The sequence below is a fragment of the Pseudophryne corroboree genome, chromosome 9, assembly GCF_028390025.1.
Source record: "Pseudophryne corroboree isolate aPseCor3 chromosome 9, aPseCor3.hap2, whole genome shotgun sequence".
NCBI classification, from domain to species: domain Eukaryota; kingdom Metazoa; phylum Chordata; class Amphibia; order Anura; family Myobatrachidae; genus Pseudophryne; species Pseudophryne corroboree.
In genome coordinates, this window is record NC_086452.1 from 36,044,949 (window position 1) to 36,065,705 (window position 20,757).

The 20,757-nt window shown below is 54.0% G+C and overlaps 1 protein-coding gene across 3 annotated transcripts in view; it reads right to left on the reverse strand.

Annotated features, from left to right (window-relative positions):
- DNAJC6 (DnaJ heat shock protein family (Hsp40) member C6) overlaps positions 1 to 20,757 on the reverse strand; it is a 275,117-nt gene that overhangs the window by 119,810 nt on the left and 134,550 nt on the right. For all 3 annotated transcript variants that reach the window (XM_063939170.1, XM_063939171.1, XM_063939169.1), the window contains 3 exons: positions 10,552 to 10,632; positions 8,549 to 8,953; positions 28 to 189 (listed from right to left, as the gene is read on the reverse strand). In XM_063939170.1, coding sequence (XP_063795240.1) covers positions 28 to 189; positions 8,549 to 8,953; positions 10,552 to 10,632 — 648 coding nt within the window. The remainder of the gene's footprint in view (positions 1 to 27; positions 190 to 8,548; positions 8,954 to 10,551; positions 10,633 to 20,757) is intronic.

Sequence of the window (20,757 nt, forward strand, 5' to 3'; positions counted from 1 at the left end):
GGATCTCTCACAATGTCAACACCTTACCCATGTTAAACTGATCCACATGGACCGGTGGGGTCGGCGACGGACTTCTCGTGGCCTGCAGAAAGGTTTCTCCAGTGGCGGCATTTGAAGCACTGAGGAAGGAGCCAAGCAAGTCCTGAGCCGGCTGTTTCGGACTTGATCCAAATGGATCAAATGTGGAAGCTGCAAACAGAAAAGAGTTTTCAGGCCTTTCATTGCTTAATAACGGCAAATGGTTAAAGTGAAAGCCTCTGCGGTCAGCCATATTGTGATTGGAACCAGTATCCAGCCTATTCCTCAGTAGAGACACAGCAATTGATAACTTGCAGTCTCATGAATACTGTTCTTCCCTCAACGTAGACGATGCAGTCAATGTTCAGCACAAATAAGGCTCATGTAGTTTAAAGCCTACATCAGCAAACTAGAATCATTAATAAAACAACAGAACACAACATCCGACTTGGACCATACAGTGGGGATTGAAAGTTTGGGCACCCCAGGCAAAAATTCATTTTAATGTGCAAAAAGAAGCCAAGGAAAGATGGAGAAATCTCCAAAAGGCATCAAATTACAGATTAGACATTCTTATAACATGTCAAAAAAAGTTTGATTTTATTTCCATCATTTACACTTTCAAAAGAACAGAAAACAAAAAATGGCGTCTGCAAAAGTTTGGGCACCCTGCAGAGTTAATACCTTGTACTGCCCCTTTGGCAAGTATCACAGCTTGTAAACGCTTTTTGTAGCCAGCTAAGAGTCTTTCAATTCTTGTTTGAGGTATCTTCGCCCATTCTTCCTTACAAAAGTCTTCCAGTTCTTTGAGATTCCTGGGCTGTCTGTGACGCACTGCTCTTTTAAGGTCTATCCATAGATTTTCAATTATGTTGAGGTCAGGAGATTGTGAAGGCCATGGCAAAATCTTCAGTTTACGCCTCTTGATGTAATCCACCGTGGATTTTGAGGTGTGTTTAGGATCATTATCCATTTGTAGAAGCCAGCCTCTCTTTAACTTCAGCTTTTTCACAGATGGCATCAAGTTAGCGTCCAAAATTTGCTGGAGTCTTATTGAATCCATTTTTCCTTCTACTCGTGAAATGGGTGTAGTATGGCTGACCGGCGGTCTCCTGACCGCCGGTCAGCTTACCGACGCCGGGATCCCGGCAGCATACCGACGCCGGGATCCCGGCGGGGAGGGGCGAGTGCAACAAGCCCCTTGTGGGCTCGCTGCGCTCGCCACGCTGCGGGCTCGGTGGCGACCTACGGTCGCCACGGGTTCTATTCCCACTCTATGGGTGTCGTGGACACCCACGAGTGGAAATAGTCCCTGTTGGTCGGCATGCCGACCATCGGGATAGTGGGGGTCGGGATGCTGGAGGAGGTCATGTGACCGTCGGTCTTCCGACCATCGGTCACATGAATACCACCCCGTGAAATGTTCCCTGTGCCACTAGCTGCAATACAACTCCAAAGCATGATTGATCCACCCCCATGCTTAACAGTTGGACAGAGGTTCTTTTCATTAAATTCTGTGCCCTTCCTTCTCCAAACGTACCTTTGCTCATTGCGGCCAAAAAAGTTCTATTTTAACCTCATCGGTCCACAGAACTTTTTTCCAAAATGCATCAGGCTTGTCTATGTGTTCATTTGCAAACTTCAAATGCTGATTTTTGTGGTGAGGACGTAGAAGAGGTTTTCTTCTGATGACTCTTCCATGAAGACCATTTTTGTACAAGTATCTCTTTATAGTGGAATAGTGTACCACAACTCCAGTGTCTGCCAGATCTTCCTGGAGGGATCGTGCAGTCAAATGTGGATTTTGACTTGCTTTTCTCACAATCCTGCGAGCTGTTCTGTCTGATATTTTTCTTGATCTTCCAGATCTTGCTTTAACTTCCACTGTTCCTGATGACTGCCATTTCTTAATTACATTCCGAACATCTGGGCATCTGATAACGCTTTGCTATCTTCTTATAGCCTTCTCCTGCTTTGTGAGCGTCAACTATTCTCAGTTTCAGTGTGCTACACAACTGCTTAGAGGAACCCATGGTGCTGATTGTTGAAGCAAGGTCAGATGAGTCTGGGCTTTTAAAACCTTTGAGATTGACATCACCTGGTCTTTCCAGACGATGATTGAGAACAATCCATGACACTGCTAGGTCTCAGCTGTCCAAAGGGGGCAGTACAAGGTATTAACTCTGCAGGGTGCCCAAACTTTTGCAGACGCCATTTTTTGTTTTCTGTTCTGTTGAAAGTGTAAATGATGGAAATAAAATCAAACTTTTTTTGACATGTTATAAGAATGTCTAATATGTAATTTGATGCCTTTTGGAGATTTTTCCATCTTTCCTTGGCTTCTTTTTGCACATTAAAATGAATTTTTGCCTGGGGTGCCCAAACTTTCAATCCCCACTGTATATATATGTGGTAGTTTAGCTGATAGATTTTTGCACCTCTTCCTATAACATTCCAGAAAGGACCCCAGACATAAAAGACTCAGTGGTATATTCACTATAAAACGATTTTGGACGATTTGGTGGGCTTTGTCAATTTCCCCATCAATTTAGCAAAATTTACTAAAAGAAAAAAAACGACCAAAAACCTGATTCCCAAACAAAATCGAACACTGAAACATAATTTTCTCTGAGAAAACACTTCAAACTGGAGATTTACTAACAGTCGGTTTGAAAATCAACTAAAAATCGACAGACAAACCAACCAAACAATAGACTAATAAGTGACAGCTTTTCACATCTAAAACACATTCTATTGGCTAAACCAGGGGTGTCAAACTCATGGCCCTCCAGCTGTTGTGGAACTACACATTCCAGCATGCCTTGCCACAGTTGCAGCCATCCCTAATACAAAATAGATGGCAAGGCATGCTGGGATGTGTAGTTCCACAACAGCTGGAGGGCCGCGAGTTTGACACCCCTGGGCTAAACCTTCATGAGCGGTTCGGTTTTGCGGAAAGTAGAACACACTGAAACTTTGGGGTTTTGGAGTTGAACGGAGCTTCAGCTCGGGTCATCCCACCAAATTTGGTTCTCGGATCTAGAATCCGAATATCGCATGTTTTGGATGACATGTAAGTTCCTCCCTTGTGATTGCAGGCGCCATTTCACACTGGAAATTACATGGTTTTAGCTGTTTTTATAATTTTTTAAAGATATCCAGATCCAAAACCCTTGAGGATCTGTGCACAGCCCTAATATAAAGGGACCCAACCATGTGTTGCACTGCGGCTGTAGGAATTATGGGCCTCACGAGGGAGATGCCCCATTTTCAAGAACACCGCCCAGCTTCGCCCACTCCCTGCCCCCAAACAGCCGCAGCGTCTCAGGGGTCATTAATGACGCAGGGCACGTTCTGCACATCGGGTTTGCGTGTATGAGGCCATGTGACAATTCAAGGCTATACAAGGCTGAGCACTTTCCTGCGGTACGCAAATCACCGCCTGACTGAATAGACGCAGAATTAGTGGGACCGCAGCAGCTTCTTGCATGTGGTTTGATTTACCCAATAGAAAAGCAGTAGGAATTAATAGCCGGTTTTTGGTCTATGGACATAATTCAGATCTAATCGCAGCAGCAAAATTGTTAGCTAATGGGCAAAACCATGTGCACTGCAGGTGGGGCAGATGTAACATGTGCAGAGAGTGTTACATTTGGGTGGGTTATTTTGTTTCTGTGCAGGGTAAATACTGGCTGCTTTATTTTTACACTGCAATTTAGATTTCAGTTTGAGCACACCCCACCCAAATCTAACTCTCTCTGCACATGTTACATCTGCCCACCCTGCAGTGCACATGATTTTGCCCATTTGCTAACAGATTTGCTGCTGCGATCAGATCTGAATTAGGCCCTAGATTTTTAGACGATTTTCGTAAAATTTTTTCTTTTTAGGTTTATTTGCTGTCGGTTTTGAATTGAACTGACAAAAGTTACAGACTTTACACAACTGAGAATTGACCGACATTGTCGTCGATTTTAAAATCAATATCAAAACAGACTGCTAGTAAATCTGCAATTTAGACCCTGAAACATGACGGTGATGTCAGATGATTTAGATCGATTTTAAAATCTAAAAATTGACCTATAGTGAATTTATCCCTCATTCTGGCTGACTGATCATTAGTGAGTGGAACGTGGAATAATTGGGCAGCTGTATTAAGCTTGGAGAAGTGATAACAAAATGATAACTGCAAGGTGATAACGCACCAGCCAATCAGCTCCTAACCGTAATTTTTCAAACTACAGGCTTAATACATCTGCCCCACAGCCTGTTACATAGCAGGTAGGAAGCTGATTGGCTGGTCATTTAACACTCTTTGGGGGAGATTCAAATGTTTGAAAAGTCAGTTGGGAGTCTGTTTTTTCCTATCTAATAGACAGACACCCAACCGACTTTTCACACATTTGAATTCCACCCTTTATCCATCAGCAATTTATCTCTTGTTGAGGCTTAATACATTTGGGCCTATGGGGCAGATGTATTAACCTGGAGAAGGGAAGTAATAAACCAGTGGTAAGCGCAAAGTGATAACGCACCAGCCAATCGTTACGGATTTGAAAATGACAGTTAGGAGCTGATTGGCTGGTGCGTTATCACCTTCCACTTATCACTGCTTTATCACTTCTCCAGCCTTAATACATCTGCCCCTGAGGTACTACATATAATATGGAACAGCTTTAAACATTATCAGTTGTTTCATCTATATTACACCGGTGCCTGTGTGACTCTGTATTGTGTTACATGTTGTTTGTCTGTCCTGTTACCGTTTGATTTTCAATATATTTCACAATGCATCCCAGTTATTATATGGCCAAATTCTAACATCCCAGCACAGGATCACTGGAATATGGCTGCATAGCATTGCGGTTTTATTGTAATTATCTTTAATCTCCTATATATTAGGCCAAATCTGTGACTCTGTGCCTGCCTGGCCGTAATGCTGGGTGGAGTCACAGCGGTGGGCGGAGTCAGCAAGTCTCTGCTCCTGCTGCCTGTCCATCTCTCTCTCTCCCCTCCCCCCACCCATCAGCAGCTCTGACTCCCCGGCCGCGGCGCCGGGCGAACAACAACGGCTGATGCCGCCCCCGGCATACACATTAGGAGGGACGGGTGGCGCAGGAGAAGGCTTTCATAGCCCTCCCGGGGCCGTGTACACACACCCGCCGCCTCCTCCACACACATCCAGCTGTCAGCCCTCCTGCTGTGACAGGAGCCGAGTGCTGCAGTGAGATAAACTCCTGCAGCACTCTCCTCCTGTCACAGAGAAGAGCCGGCACACACACTCTCCGGGGGCTGCCAGCATCAACAGGCAAGCTGGAAACACCCCCGGACCGAGAGAGAACATGCCCGTGAGGCCACGCCCCTTTCACAGAAAGCCACGCCCCTTTTCATCCGCGTGGGGGGGGGGGTGTTGAGAGATGTGTGTAATAGAACAGACTGCGCTCCGACACCCAGTGACGCCTCTGGACACTACTGTTTACCAGCCTGCAGCAGCCGCCCACAGCCTCAACGGTGAGTCCCTCCGGCCATCCTAACCACTGATTCTATGTGTGGTCGCCACTTTACACAAGTCTCCACTTCTGGTGCCCTCCCTCTCCACTACTTTCCCCCTCTCTTCATCAGCTTCCTCACTGGGGACCCTCCCTGCCGCCCCGCGTCTCTATATCCCCTCCCTACCGCCACGCGTCTCTCTATCCCCTCCCTACCGCCCCGCGTCTCTCTATCCCCTACCTGCTGCCCCGCGTCTCTGTATCCTCTACCTGCTGCCCCGCGTCTCTGTATCCTCTACCTGCTGCCCCGCGTCTCTGTATCCCCTCCCTACCGCCCTGCATCTCTGTATCCCCTCCCTACCGCCCCACGTCTCTCTATCCCCTCCCTGCCACCCTGCGTCTCTCTATCCCCTCCCTGCCGCCCGCCTCTCTGTATCCTCTACCTGCTGCCCCGCGTCTCTGTATCCCTTCCCTAACACCCTGCATCTCTGTATCCCCTCCCTACCGCCCTGCGTCTCTCTATCCCCTCCCTACCGCCCCGTGTCTCTGTATCCCCTCCCTACCGCTCCGCGTCTCTGTATCCCCACCCTACCACCCCGCGTCTCTCTATCCCCTCCCAGCCGCCCCGCCTCTCTATCCCCTCCCTACCGCCACGCGTCGCTCTATCCCCTCCCTACCATCTCGCGTCTCTCTATCCCCTCCCAGCCGCCCCGCCTCTCTGTATCCTCTACCTGCTGCCCCGCGTCTCTGTATCCCCTCCCTACCGCCCCGCGTCTCTGTATCTCCTCCCTACCGTCCTGCGTCTCTGTATCTCCTCCTCCCTACGCCTCTGTATCCCCACCCTACCGTCCCACGTCTCTGTATCTCCTCCCTACCACCCCGCTTCTCTCTATCCCCTCCCTACCGCCCTGCGTCTCTCTATCCCCTCCCTACCGCCCTGCGTCTCTCTGTCCCCTCCCTACCACCCCACGTCTCTGTATCCCCTCCCTACCGCCCCATGTCTCTGTATTCCCTCCTCCCTATGCCTCTGTATCCCCACCCTACCGCCCCCCTTCTCTCTATCCCCTCCCTACTGCCCGCGTCTCTCTATCCCTTCCCTACCGCCCCGCGTCTCTGTATCCCCTCCCTACCGTCCAACGTCTCTGTATCCCCTCCTGCCTACGCCTCTGTATCCACTCCCTACCGCCCCGCTTCTCTCCATCCCTTCCCTACCGCCCTGTGTCTCTGTATCCCCTCCCTACCGCCCTGCGTCTCTCTATCCCCTCCCTACCGCCCTGCGTCTCTCTATCCCCTCCCTACCGCCCTGCGTCTCTCTATCCCCTCCCTACCGCCCTGCGTCTGTGTGCCCTCCCTACCGCCCCGCGTCTCTCTATCCCCTCCCTACCGCCCTGCGTCTCTCTATCCCCTCCCTACCGCCCCATGTCTCTGTATCCCCTCCTCCATATGCCTCTGTATCCCCACCCTACCGTCCCCTTCTCTCTATCCCCTCCCTACCGCCCCGCGTCTCTGCATCCCCTCCCTACCGTCCAACGTCTCTGTATCCCCTCCTCCCTACGCCTCTGTATCCACTCCCTACCGCCCCGCTTCTCTCCATCCCTTCCCTACCGCTCTGCATCTCTGTATCCCCTCCCTACCGCCCTGTGTCTCTGTATCCCCTCCCTACCGCTCTGCGTCTCTGTATCACCTCCCTACCGCTCTGCATCTCTGTATCCCCTCCCTACCACCCCGCGTCTCTGTTTCCCCTCCCTACCGCCCTGCGTTTCTGTATCCCCTCCCTACCGCCCTGCGTCTCTCTATCCCCTCCCTACCGCCCTGCGTTTCTGTATCCCCTCCCTACCGCCCCGCGTCTCTGTGTCACCTCCCTACCGCTCTGCGTCTCTGTATCCCCTCCCTACCGCTCTGCGTCTCTGTATCACCTCCCTACCGCTCTGCGTCTCTGTATCACCTCCCTACCGCTCTGCGTTTCTGTATCCCCTCCCTACCGCCCCGCGTCTCTGTATCCCCTCCCTACCCCCCTGTATCCCATACACGGTCCATACCACTGGCTCCTTGATACCTCCCTGACAAACCCTCACCAGGAGTACAGGAGCCATAACCCCCTGCGGTGCCCCCCATAGTTACCGGTATATCGGTGATGCTCCGCTCTGCCGCCTCCTCCCTATCTCTCACACAGCAAGCGCAGGGCGCAAGCCGAGCACCGAGCACATGACCGCGCTGTCCATGCCCATTGGCCCTGGTACCAGCTCCAGCCATCGCCCCCTCCTCCTACTGCACCTGAGGGGGGCGCGCACATTGCGCATGCAGAGGGGACTGGTGCACCTGCGGCCGCGTGGAGACATTGCGTGCGCAACATGTCCGTGTTGCTACACCTGGTACGGTGTAGAGAGAGGACACAGCTGCCCCTGCTCCGCATTGTACCAGCACTTCCCTCTGTGTCTAATGACACCATTTACCTCTTCATGCGGATATGTCTATATCACATACATCCTTATCCGTGTCCTATATATTGTTACACATAACATCACATAGGTATAGGTCCCGCACCCCCTCCCCCCACACCTGCATCCACCTCCCCCTCCACTCGCAGCATCTACATACTCCCTGCCTCATCTGCGGTCCCCCCCGCACCCGCTACATTCTGTACATCGTGCCCTGCAGGCACTGTTCACGCCGTCGCAAGGGGCTACGCCCCCTTCACCATTGGAAGCACTTTCGTTGTGCAATATTTAACCACTAACAAACCTAGGAATGCAGGTAATACTCATACAAATATTGAACCGCAGCAAGGCGTGCAGGGGTTAAGGGGGCGTAGCCCCTTTCGACGGTGTGAAGAGCGCCCGTAGGGCGCGATGAAGCACCTAGTATATATATATATATATATATATATATATATTTTATTTTATTTATTTTATTTATTTTTTTCGATATACAACGAATGATTTGGAGTTTATAATTATTTATTTATTCCTGATTTTGTATATTTTGGACACATCTATCTGCATTACCACCCACAAAGAAACAAAAGTGAATAGCCACTTTACCTTCTCCTATCTTCGGAGACTGGGATGGCGAAGGGGATGCCGCAGATCGCCGCGGCGTTGAGTGCGTGGAACCCACTCCCCCTCCTGTCTGGTACACGGCTTCTCCTTGTGCCTGAGCTTCCCCAAATAGGTCTTGTAGGAGATCGGAGTTTGAAGGTGGTGCTTTTGGTTGCGAAGGTATTGCGGTGTTGACTGAGCTTCCATCTAGGAATAGCAGGTCGACATCCTCCGGAGGTGCTGGCAGCGGGGGGTCGGCCTTTTTGTGCTTTGGGGTCCCGTGGTGCTTTTCCCCACTGGTGTTACTGTGCTGGCTGGAGAGGGACAGGAGTTCATCGTCTGAGGGCTCGCTCTCTTCGTGCACCAGCGCAGCGCGGTCTTCCGAGCCAGGCTTCTCCAACTTCTGGTCTAAGACATCAAAGTACATGTGTATGCCGCACATTCACCGATCTGAGCTTCCAGCCAAATGGGATTTAAATAATAACACGTATATAGATTCCTATATAAGTTTTTAAAAGGAGTCAGGATGGTGGAAGTGTTACTGGTCTATGTACTGAGTAGAATGGGACCTTTAAGAGGCCATCACAAAGGTGTATGATGTCATAAGGGGGAGATGTATCAAGCCTTCTAGAGAGTGGACCGGCGGGGCAGTTCCCCTTAGCAACCAACAGCTTCAAGCCAGCAGTTCTCAAGTTCATTCTATAAAATGATAGGTTCATTCATTGGTTGCCATGGGCAACTTCTCCACTTTTCCTTTTCTCCACTCTTTACGAGGTTTGATACATTTCCCCCTAACAAGAGTTTTGCATTAGTGTCGATCTACAACAGGCAGTGTAATGATAAAACCTATTTACTAGGGACAGGTTGTGCCATGGTGCAGAAATAAAAATATTTAATAGCCCTTAAGGTTAAAAAAAGACAATGAGGTATACTAGCGGAATATTATTATTACTCTATTGCTAAATACTAGTAAAATAATAGTGTAAATAATACAGTGACTTTTGTAGACTTTGTTACGCTTAGTTTTATTTCTTCGGATTAGTTGAAGGAATATTCTCAGATCCTAGTGTGAACCCTACAGATTAATCAATGTTTACAGCAAAAAGTGTTTAACATTGAAAACACATTGATAGATATTGGCTTAATTCCGACTCGGGGTGATTCGCACATCTACAATCACAATCTGTAACCCGCGGGGGGACGTCCAGCACAAGGCTAGTCCTACCACCCCCCACCCCACCACGCCCCCTGCAGAGGTGCGGACGCATCACACGGAGGCTATGCTTTCGCACCTGGCGAGTGGCTACCCGCCATGTTTTGGGTTGCAGTGGCTGTGTGTGACGTCACGCAGCCGTCACGGCCTGCCCCAGCAACGGTCCGGACACACCTGCGTTGTCTGGACCGCAACCCCTCCCGCAACGGCATTCAAACACCGCTGGCACGCCCCCTCTCGCCTCTGTCTGTCAATCAGGCAGAAGCGACCGCATCTCACTATGTGAGCACGCGCAGTACGGCCGCTGCGCGTGCGTACAACACAATGGGCTTCAGGCTGCAATTGTTGCCTTTGCAGCGATCAGGTGTGTATTGGGCCCTCTGATGACAAGCATCTGCAAGCGTGTACAGCCGGATTTACTACCTTATGCTAATGCGGATATATGTATATCTGTGTTTAGTCATGCCGCCCACTGTGTTCTCATCTGCAGCCGCAACCACAATTAGGATCGCCATTTACGCCTGTGTAAAAGACAGCAACAGCGTCCATCCGTCATACTGCATAACAGCAGAGAAGTCTGGCTACACGCCCGCAAAACGCATCTCTTGCAAGATGACACCCAGAAACGCCCGTTTCCAGCACAGATAGGGCCGGTCGCACACGTAGTCTCTGTCACACAGTGCCGAGTGTGCGGTCTGCTAACAATCGCTACATGTGTCCGGGTCCGGCCCCTTGTGTTTCACAGCCCCAGCTCTCTAATACATTTATTTATAGTACAATATTTCAGTGGTACCTTGCCAACTCAACGCTGAGAAGAATGCCCCCTGCCCGGGGTTCTTGATGTTGTCGGGGGGTTGCTCTACAGGGGCCCTGCCTGTTTAATACAAACACAATGTAAGTATAATTCTGGAGATGAACGCAGAAAGCGACGTGGTATTCCCCCGATAACATGGTCTCTCCTCCGCTACTTACCCCCCACGTCTCTCTCTCCTCCGCTACTTACCCCCCACGTCTCTCTCTCCTCCGCTACTTACCCCCCACGTCTCTCTCTCCTCCGCTACTTACCCCCCACGTCTCTCCTCCACTACTTACCCCCCACATCTCTCTCTCCTCCGCTACTTACCCCTCACATCTCTCTCTCCTCCGCTACTTACGTGGGGGGTAAGTAGCGGAGGAGAGAGAGATGTGGGGGACGTCTCTCTCTCCTCCGCTACTTACCCCCCACGTCTCTCTCTCTTCCGCTACTTACCCCCCACGTCTCTCTCTCCTCCACTACTTACCCCCCACATCTCTCTCTCCTCCGCTACTTACCCCCCACGTCTCTCTCTCCTCCGCTACTTACCCCCCACGTCTCTCTCTCCTCCGCTACTTACCCCCCACGTCTCTCTCTCCTCCGCTACTTACCCCCCACGTCTCTCTCTCCTCCGCTACTTACCCCCCACGTCTCTCTCTCCTCCGCTACTTACCCCCCACGTCTCTCTCTCCTCCGCTACTTACCCCCCACGTCTCTCTCTCCTCCGCTACTTACCCCCCACGTCTCTCTCTCCTCCGCTACTTACCCCCCACGTCTCTCTCTCCTCCGCTACTTACCCCCCACATCTCTCTCTCCTCCGCTACTTACCCCTCACATCTCTCTCTCCTCCGCTACTTACCCCCACCTCTCTCTCTCCTCCGCGACTTACCCCCCACATCTCTCTCTCCTCCGCTACTTACCCCCCACGTCTCTCTCTCCTCCGCTACTTACCCCCCACGTCTCTCTCTCCTCCGCTACTTACCCCCCACTTCTCTCTCTCCTCCGCTACTTACCCTCCACGTCTCTCTCTCCTCCGCTACTTACCCCCCACATCTCTCTCCTCCGCTACTTACCCCCCACATCTCTCTCTCCTCCGCTACTTACCCCCCACATCTCTCTCTCCTCCGCTACTTACCCCCACCTCTCTCTCTCCTCCGCGACTTACCCCCCACATCTCTCTCTCCTCCACTACTTACCCCCCACATCTCTCTCTCCTCCACTACTTACCCCCCACATCTCTCTCTCCTCCGCTACTTACCCCCCACTTCTCTCTCTCCTCCGCTACTTACCCTCCACGTCTCTCTGTCCTCCGCTACTTACCCCCCGCGTCTATCTCTCCTCCGCTACTTACCCCCCACATCTCTCTCCTCCGCTACTTACCCCCCACGTCTCTCTCTATTCCGCTACTTACCCCCCACGTCTCTCTCTCCTCTGCTACTTACCCCCCCCACGTCTCTCTCTCCTCTGCTACTTACCCCCCCACGTCTCTATCTCCTCCTCTACTTACCCCCCCACGTCTCTCTCTCCTCCGCTACTTACCCCCCACATCTCTCTCCTCCGCTACTTACCCCCCACGTCTCTATCTCCTCCGCTACTTACCCCCACGTCTCTCTCTCCTCCGCTACTTACCCCCCATGTCTTTCTCTCCTCCGCTACTTACCCCCCACATCTCTCTCTCCTCCGCTACTTACCCCCCACGTCAACATCTCCTCCTCTACTTACTCCCCACGTCTTTCTCTCCTCAGCTACTTACCCCCCCACGTCTCTCTCTCCTCCGCTACTTACCCCCCACGTCTATTTCTCCTCCGCTACTTACCCCCCACGTCTCTATCTCCTCCTCTACTTACCTCCCACGTCTCTCTCTCTCCTCCGCTACTTACCCCCCACGTCTCTCTCTCCTCCTCTACTTACCCCCCGCGTCTCTCTCTCCTCCGCTACTTACCCCCCGCGTCTCTCTCTCCTCCGCTACTTACCCCCACGTCTCTCTCTCCTCCACTACTTACCCCCATGTCTCTCTCTCCTCCGCTACTTACCCCCCATATCTCTCTCTCCTCCGCTACTTACCCCCCACATCTCTCTCTCCTCCGCTACTTACCCCCCACGTCTCTCTCTCCTCCGCTATTTACCCCCCACATCTCTCTCTCCTCCGCTACTTACCCCCCCCGTCTCTCTCTCCTCCGCTATTTACCCCCACATCTCTCTCTCCTCCGCTACTTACCCCCCACATCTCTCTTTTCCGCTACTTACCCACCACGTCTCTCTCTCCTCCTCTACTTAACCCCACGTCTCTCTCTCCTCCGCTACTTACCCCCCACATCTCTTTCTCCTCCGCTACTTACCCCCCACGTCTCTCTCTCCTCCGCTACTTACCCCCCACGTCACCATCTCCTCCTCTACTTACTCCCCACGTCTCTCTCTCCTCAGCTACTTACCCCCCCCCACGTCTCTCTCTCCTCCGCTACTGAACCCCCACATCTATTTCTCCTCCGCTACTTACCCCCCACGTCTCTATCTCCTCCTCTACTTACCTCCCACGTCTCTCTCTCCTCCGCTACTTACCCCCCACGTCTCTCCTCCGCTACTTACCCCCACGTCTCTCTCTCCTCCGCTACTTACCCCCCGCGTCTCTCTCTCCTCCTCTACTTACCCCCCACGTCTCTCTCTCCTCCGCTACTTACCCCCCGCGTCTCTCTCTCCTCCGCTACTTACACCCACGTCTCTCTCTCCTCCGCTACTTACCCCCATGTCTCTATCTCCTCCGCTACTTACCCCCCACATCTCTCTCTCCTCCGCTACTTACCCCCCACATCTCTCTCTCCTCCGCTACTTACCCCCCACGTCTCTCTCTCTCCTCCGCTACTTACCCCCCACATCTCTCTCTCCTCCGCTACTTACTCCCCCACGTCTCTCTCTCCTCCGCTATTTACCCCCCACATCTCTCTCTCCTCCGCTACTTACCCCCCACATCTCTCTCTTTTCAGCTACTTACCCCCCACGTCTCTCTCTCCTCCTCTACTTACCCCCCACGTCTCTATCTCCTCCTCTACTTACCCCCCACGTCTCTCTCTCCTCCGCTACTTACCCCCCACATCTCTCTCTCCTCCGCTACTTACCCCCCACGTCTCTCCTCCGCTACTTACCCCCCGCGTCTCTCTCTCCTCCGCTACTTACCCCCCACGTCTCTCTCTCCTCCGCTACTTACCCCCCACGTCTCTCCTCCACTACTTACCCCCCACATCTCTCTCTCCTCCGCTACTTACCCCTCACATCTCTCTCTCCTCCGCTACTTACCCCCCACGTCTCTCTCTTCCGCTACTTACCCCCCACGTCTCTCTCTCCTCCACTACTTACCCCCCACATCTCTCTCTCCTCTGCTACTTACCCCCCACGTCTCTCTCTCCTCCGCTACTTACCCCCCACGTCTCTCTCTCCTCCGCTACTTACTCCCCACGTCTCTCTCTCCTCCGCTACTTACCCCCCACGTCTCTCTCTCCTCCGCTACTTACCCCCCACGTCTCTCTCTCTCCTCCGCTACTTACCCCCCACGTCTCTCTCTCCTCCGCTACATACCCCCCACGTCTCTCTCTCCTCCGCTACTTACCCCCCACGTCTCTCTCTCCTCCGCTACTTACCCCCCACATCTCTCTCTCCTCCGCTACTTACCCCCCACATCTCTCTCTCCTCCGCTACTTACCCCCACATCTCTCTCTCCTCCGCTACTTACCCCCCACATCTCTCTCTCCTCCGCTACTTACCCCCCACGTCTCTCTCTCCTCCGCTACTTACCCCCCACATCTCTCTCTCCTCCACTACTTACCCCCCACATCTCTCTCTCCTCCGCTACTTACCCCCCACGTCTCTCTCTCCTCCGCTACTTACCCTCCACGTCTCTCTGTCCTCCGCTACTTACCCCCCACGTCTATCTCTCCTCCGCTACTTACCCCCCACATCTCTCTCCTCCGCTACTTACCCCCCACGTCTCTCTCTTTTCCGCTACTTACCCCCCACGTCTCTCTCTCCTCTGCTACTTACCCCCCCACGTCTCTCTCTCCTCTGCTACTTACCCCCCCACGTCTCTATCTCCTCCTCTACTTACCCCCCCACGTCTCTCTCTTCTCCGCTACTTACCCCCCACATCTCTCTCTCCTCCGCTACTTACCCCCCACGTCTCTATCTCCTCCGCTACTTACCCCCACGTCTCTCTCTCCTCCGCTACTTACCCCCCATGTCTTTCTCTCCTCCGCTACTTACCCCCCACATCTCTCTCTCCTCCGCTACTTACCCCCCACGTCAACATCTCCTCCTCTACTTACTCCCCACGTCTCTCTCTCCTCAGCTACTTACCCCCCCACGTCTCTCTCTCCTCCGCTACTTACCCCCCACGTCTATTTCTCCTCCGCTACTTACCCCCCACGTCTCTATCTCCTCCTCTACTTACCTCCCACGTCTCTCTCTCCTCCGCTACTTACCCCCCACGTCTCTCCTCCGCTACTTACCCCCCGCGTCTCTCTCTCCTCCGCTACTTACCCCCCGCGTCTCTCTCTCCTCCTCTACTTACCCCCCGCGTCTCTCTCTCCTCCGCTACTTACCCCCCGCGTCTCTCTCTCCTCCGCTACTTACCCCCACGTCTCTCTCTCCTCCACTACTTACCCCCATGTCTCTCTCTCCTCCGCTACTTACCCCCCACATCTCTCTCTCCTCCGCTACTTACCCCCACATCTCTCTCTCCACCGCTACTTACCCCCCACGTCTCTCTCTCCTCCGCTATTTACCCCCCACATCTCTCTCTCCTCCGCTACTTACCCCCCCCCACGTCTCTCTCTCCTCCGCTATTTACCCCCCACATCTCTCTCTCCTCCGCTACTTACCCCCCACATCTCTCTCTTTTCCGCTACTTACCCCCCACGTCTCTCTCTCCTCTGTTACTTACCCCCCACGTCTCTATCTCCTCCTCTACTTACCCCCCACGTCTCTCTCTCCTCCGCTACTTACCCCCCACATCTCTTTCTCCTCCGCTACTTACCCCCACGTCTCTCTCTTTTCCGCTACTTACCCCCCACGTCTCTCTCTCCTCTGCTACTTACCCCCCCACGTCTCTCTCTCCTCCGCTACTCACCCCCTGCGTCTCTCTCCTCCGCTACTTACCCCACGTCTCTCTCTCCTCCGCTACTTACCCCCAAGTCTCTCTCTCCTCCGCTACTTACCCCCCATGTCTTTCTCTCCTCCGCTACTTACCCCCCACATCTCTCTCTCCTCCGCTACTTACCCCCCACGTCAACATCTCCTCCTCTACTTACTCCCCACGTCTCTCTCTCCTCAGCTACTTACCCCCCCACGTCTCTCTCTCCTCCGCTACTTACCCCCACGTCTATTTCTCCTCCGCTACTTACCCCCCACGTCTCTATCTCCTCCTCTACTTACCTCCCACGTCTCTCCTCCGCTACTTACCCCCCACGTCTCTATCTCCTCCTCTACTTACCCCCCACGTCTCTCCTCCGCTACTTACCCCCCGCGTCTCTCTCTCCTCCGCTACTTACCCCCCGCGTCTCTCTCTCCTCTACTTACCCCCCGCGTCTCTCTCTCCTCCGCTACTTACCCCCCGCGTCTCTCTCTCCTCCGCTACTTACCCCCACGTCTCTCTCTCCTCCACTACTTACCCCCATGTCTCTCTCTCCTCCGCTACTTACCCCCCACATCTCTCTCTCCTCCGCTACTTACCCCCCACATCTCTCTCTCCTCCGCTACTTACCCCCCACGTCTCTCTCTCCTCCGCTATTTACCCCCCACATCTCTCTCTCCTCCGCTACTTACCCCCCCCACGTCTCTCTCTCCTCCGCTATTTACCCCCCACATCTCTCTCTCCTCCGCTACTTACCCCCCACATCTCTCTCTTTTCCGCTACTTACCCCCCACGTCTCTCTCTCCTCTGCTACTTACCCCCCACGTCTCTATCTCCTCCTCTACTTACCCCCCACGTCTCTCTCTCCTCCGCTACTTACCCCCCACATCTCTTTCTCCTCCGCTACTTACCCCCCACGTCTCTATCTCCTCCGCTACTTACCCCTCACGTCTCTTTCTCCTCCGCTACTTACCCCCCACGTCACCATCTCCTCCTCTACTTACTCCCCACGTCTCTCTCTCCTCAGCTACTTACCCCCCCCCACGTCTCTCTCTCCTCCGCTATTGAACCCCCACATCTATTTCTCCTCCGCTACATACCCCCCACGTCTCTCTCTCCTCCACTACTTACCCCCCACGTCTCTCCTCCGCTACTTACCCCCACGTCTCTCTCTCCTCCGCTACTTACCCCCCACATCTCTCTCTCCTCCGCTACTTACCCCCCACGTCTCTCTCTCCTCCGCTATTTACCCCCCACATCTCTCTCTCCTCCGCTACTTCCCCCCCCCACGTCTCTCTCTCCTCCGCTATTTACCCCCCACATCTCTCTCTCCTCCGCTACTTACCCCCCACATCTCTCTCTTTTCCGCTACTTACCCCCCACGTCTCTCTCTCCTCTGCTACTTACCCCCCACGTCTCTATCTCCTCCTCTACTTACCCCCCACGTCTCTCTCTCCTCCGCTACTTACCCCCCACATCTCTCTCTCCTCCGCTACTTATCCCCCACGTCTCTCTCTTTTCCGCTACTTACCCCCCACGTCTCTCTCTCCTCTGCTACTTACCCCCCACGTCTCTATCTCCTCCTCTACTTACCCCCCACGTCTCTCTCTCCTCTGCTACTTACCCCCCACATCTCTTTCTCCTCCGCTACTTACCCCCCACGTCTCTATCTCCTCCGCTACTTACCCCTCACGTCTCTCTCTCCTCCGCTACTTACCCCCCACGTCACCATCTCCTCCTCTACTTACTCCCCACGTCTCTCTCTCCTCAGCTACTTACCCCCCCCACGTCTCTCTCTCCTCCGCTACTGAACCCCCACATCTCTCTCTCCTCCGCTACTTACCCCCCACGTCTCTCTCTCCTCCGCTATTTACCCCCCACATCTCTCTCTCCTCCGCTACTTACCCCCCCCCACGTCTCTCTCTCCTCCGCTATTTACCCCCCACATCTCTCTCTCCTCCGCTACTTACCCCCCACATCTCTCTCTTTTCCGCTACTTACCCCCCACGTCTCTCTCTCCTCTGCTACTTACCCCCCACGTCTCTATCTCCTCCTCTACTTACCCCCCACGTCTCTCTCTCCTCCGCTACTTACCCCCCACATCTCTTTCTCCTCCGCTACTTACCCCCCACGTCTCTATCTCCTCCGCTACTTACCCCTCACGTCTCTTTCTCCTCCGCTACCTTACCCCCCACGTCACCATCTCCTCCTCTACTTACTCCCCACGTCTCTCTCTCCTCAGCTACTTACCCCCCACATCTCTCTCTTTTCCGCTACTTACCCCCCACGTCTCTCTCTCCTCTGCTACTTACCCCCCACGTCTCTATCTCCTCCTCTACTTACCCCCCACGTCTCTCTCTCCTCCGCTACTTACCCCCCACATCTCTCTCTCCTCCGCTACTTATCCCCCACGTCTCTATCTCCTCCGCTACTTACCCCCACGTCTCTCTCTCCTCCGCTACTTACCCCCCGCGTCTCTCTCTCCTCCTCTACTTACCCCCCACGTCTCTCTCTCCTCCGCTACTCACCCCCTGCGTCTCCCTCTCCTCCGCTACTTACCCCCACGTCTCTCTCTCCTCCGCTACTTACCCCCAAGTCTCTCTCTCCTCCGCTACTTACCCCCACATCTCTCTCTCCTCCGCTACTTACCCCCCACATCTCTCTCTCCTCCGCTACTTACCCCCCACGTCTCTCTCTCCTCCGCTACTTATCCCCCCACGTCTCTCTCTCCTCCGCTATTTACCCCCCACATCTCTCTCTCCTCCGCTACTTACCCCCCACATCTCTCTCTTTTCCGCTACTTACCCCCCACGTCTCTCTCTCCTCTGCTACTTACCCCCCACGTCTCTATCTCCTCCTCTACTTACCCCCCACATCTCTCTCTCCTCCGCTACTTACCCCCCACATCTCTCTCTCCTCCGCTACTTATCCCCCACGTCTCTATCTCCTCCGCTACTTACCCCCACGTCTCTCTCTCCTCCGCTACTTACCGCCCACGTCTCTCTCTCCTCCGCTATTTACCCCCCACATCTCTCTCTCCTCCGCTACTTACCCCCCACGTCTCTCTCTCCTCTGCTACTTACCCCCCACGTCTCTATCTCCTCCTCTACTTACCCCCCACGTCTCTCTCTCCTCCGCTACTTACCCCCCACATCTCTTTCTCCTCCGCTACTTACCCCCCACGTCTCTATCTCCTCCGCTACTTACCCCTCACGTCTCTTTCTCCTCCGCTACTTACCCCCCACGTCACCATCTCCTCCTCTACTTACTCCCCACGTCTCTCTCTCCTCAGCTACTTACCCCCCCCACGTCTCTCTCTCCTCCGCTACTGAACCCCCACATCTATTTCTCCTCCGCTACTTACCCCCCACGTCTCTCTCTCCTCCACTACTTACCCCCCACGTCTCTCCTCCGCTACTTACCCCCACGTCTCTCTCTCCTCCGCTACTTACCCCCCGCGTCTCTCTCTCCTCCTCTACTTACCCCCCACGTCTCTCTCTCCTCCGCTACTCACCCCCTACGTCTCTCTCCTCCGCTACTTACCCCACGTCTCTCTCTCCTCCGCTACTTACCCCCAAGTCTCTCTCTCCTCCGCTACTTACCCCCCACATCTCTCTCTACTCCGCTACTTACCCCCCACATCTCTCTCTCCTCCGCTACTTACCCCCCACGTCTCTCTCTCCTCCGCTACTTATCCCCCCACGTCTCTCTCTCCTCCGCTATTTACCCCCCACATCTCTCTCTCCTCCGCTACTTACCCCCCACATCTCTCTCTTTTCCGCTACTTACCCCCCACGTCTCTCTCTCCTCTGCTACTTACCCCCCACGTCTCTATCTCCTCCTCTACTTACCCCCCACGTCTCTCTCTCCTCCGCTACTTACCCCCCACATCTCTCTCTCCTCCGCTACTTATCCCCCACGTCTCTATCTCCTCCGCTACTTACCCCCACGTCTCTCTCTCCTCCGCTACTTACCCCCACGTCTCTCTCTCCTCCGCTACTTACCCCCCATGTCTCTCTCTCCTCCGCTACTTACCCCCCACATCTCTCTCTCTTCCGCTACTTACCCCCCACGTCACCCTCTCCTCCGCTACTTACTCCCCACGTCTCTCTCTCCTCAGCTACTTACCCCCCCACGTCTCTCTCTCCTCCGCTACTTACCCCCCACGTCTATTTCTCCTCCGCTACTTACCCCCCACGTCTCTATCTCCTCCGCTACTTACCCCCCACATCTCTCTCTCCTCCGCTACTTACCCCCCACATCACCCTCTCCTCCGCTACTTACTCCCCACATCTCTCTCCTCAGCTACTTACCCCCCCACGTCTCTCTCTCCTCCGCTACTTACCCCCCACGTCTATTTCTCCTCCGCTACTTACCCCCCACGTCTCTATCTCCTCCTCTACTTACCCCCCAAGTCTCTCTCTCCTCCGCTACTTACCCCTCACGTCTCTCCTCCGCTACTTACCCCCCACGTCTCTCCTCCGCTACTTACCCCCCACGTCTCTCTCTCCTCCTCTACTTACCCCCCACGTCTCTCTCTCCTCCGCTACTTACCCCCCTACGTCTCTCTCTCCTCCGCTACTTACCCCCCCACGTCTCTCTCCTCCGCTACTTATCCCCCCACGTCTCTCTCCTGCGCTACTTACCCCCCCACGTCTCTCTCTCCTCCGCTACTTACCCCCCACATCTATTTCTCCTCCGCTACTTACCCTCCACGTCTCTATCTCCTCCTCTACTTACCCCCCACGTCTCTCTCTCCTCCGCTACTTACCCCCCACGTCTCTCCTCCGCTACTTTCCCCCCACGTCTCTCTCTCCTCCACTACTTACACCCCACGTCTTTCTCTCCTCCGCTTCGAACCCACCCACGTCTCTCTCTCCTCCGCTACTTACCCCCCCACGTCTCTCTCTCCTCTGCTACTTACCCCCCCACGTCTATTTCTCCTCCGCTACTTACCCCCACGTCTCTCTCTCCTCCGCTACATACCCCCCCCACGTCTCTCTCTCCTCCGCTACTTACCCCCCACGTCTCTCTCTCCTCCGCTACTTACCCCCCCACGTCTCTCTCTCCTGCACTGTTTACCCCCA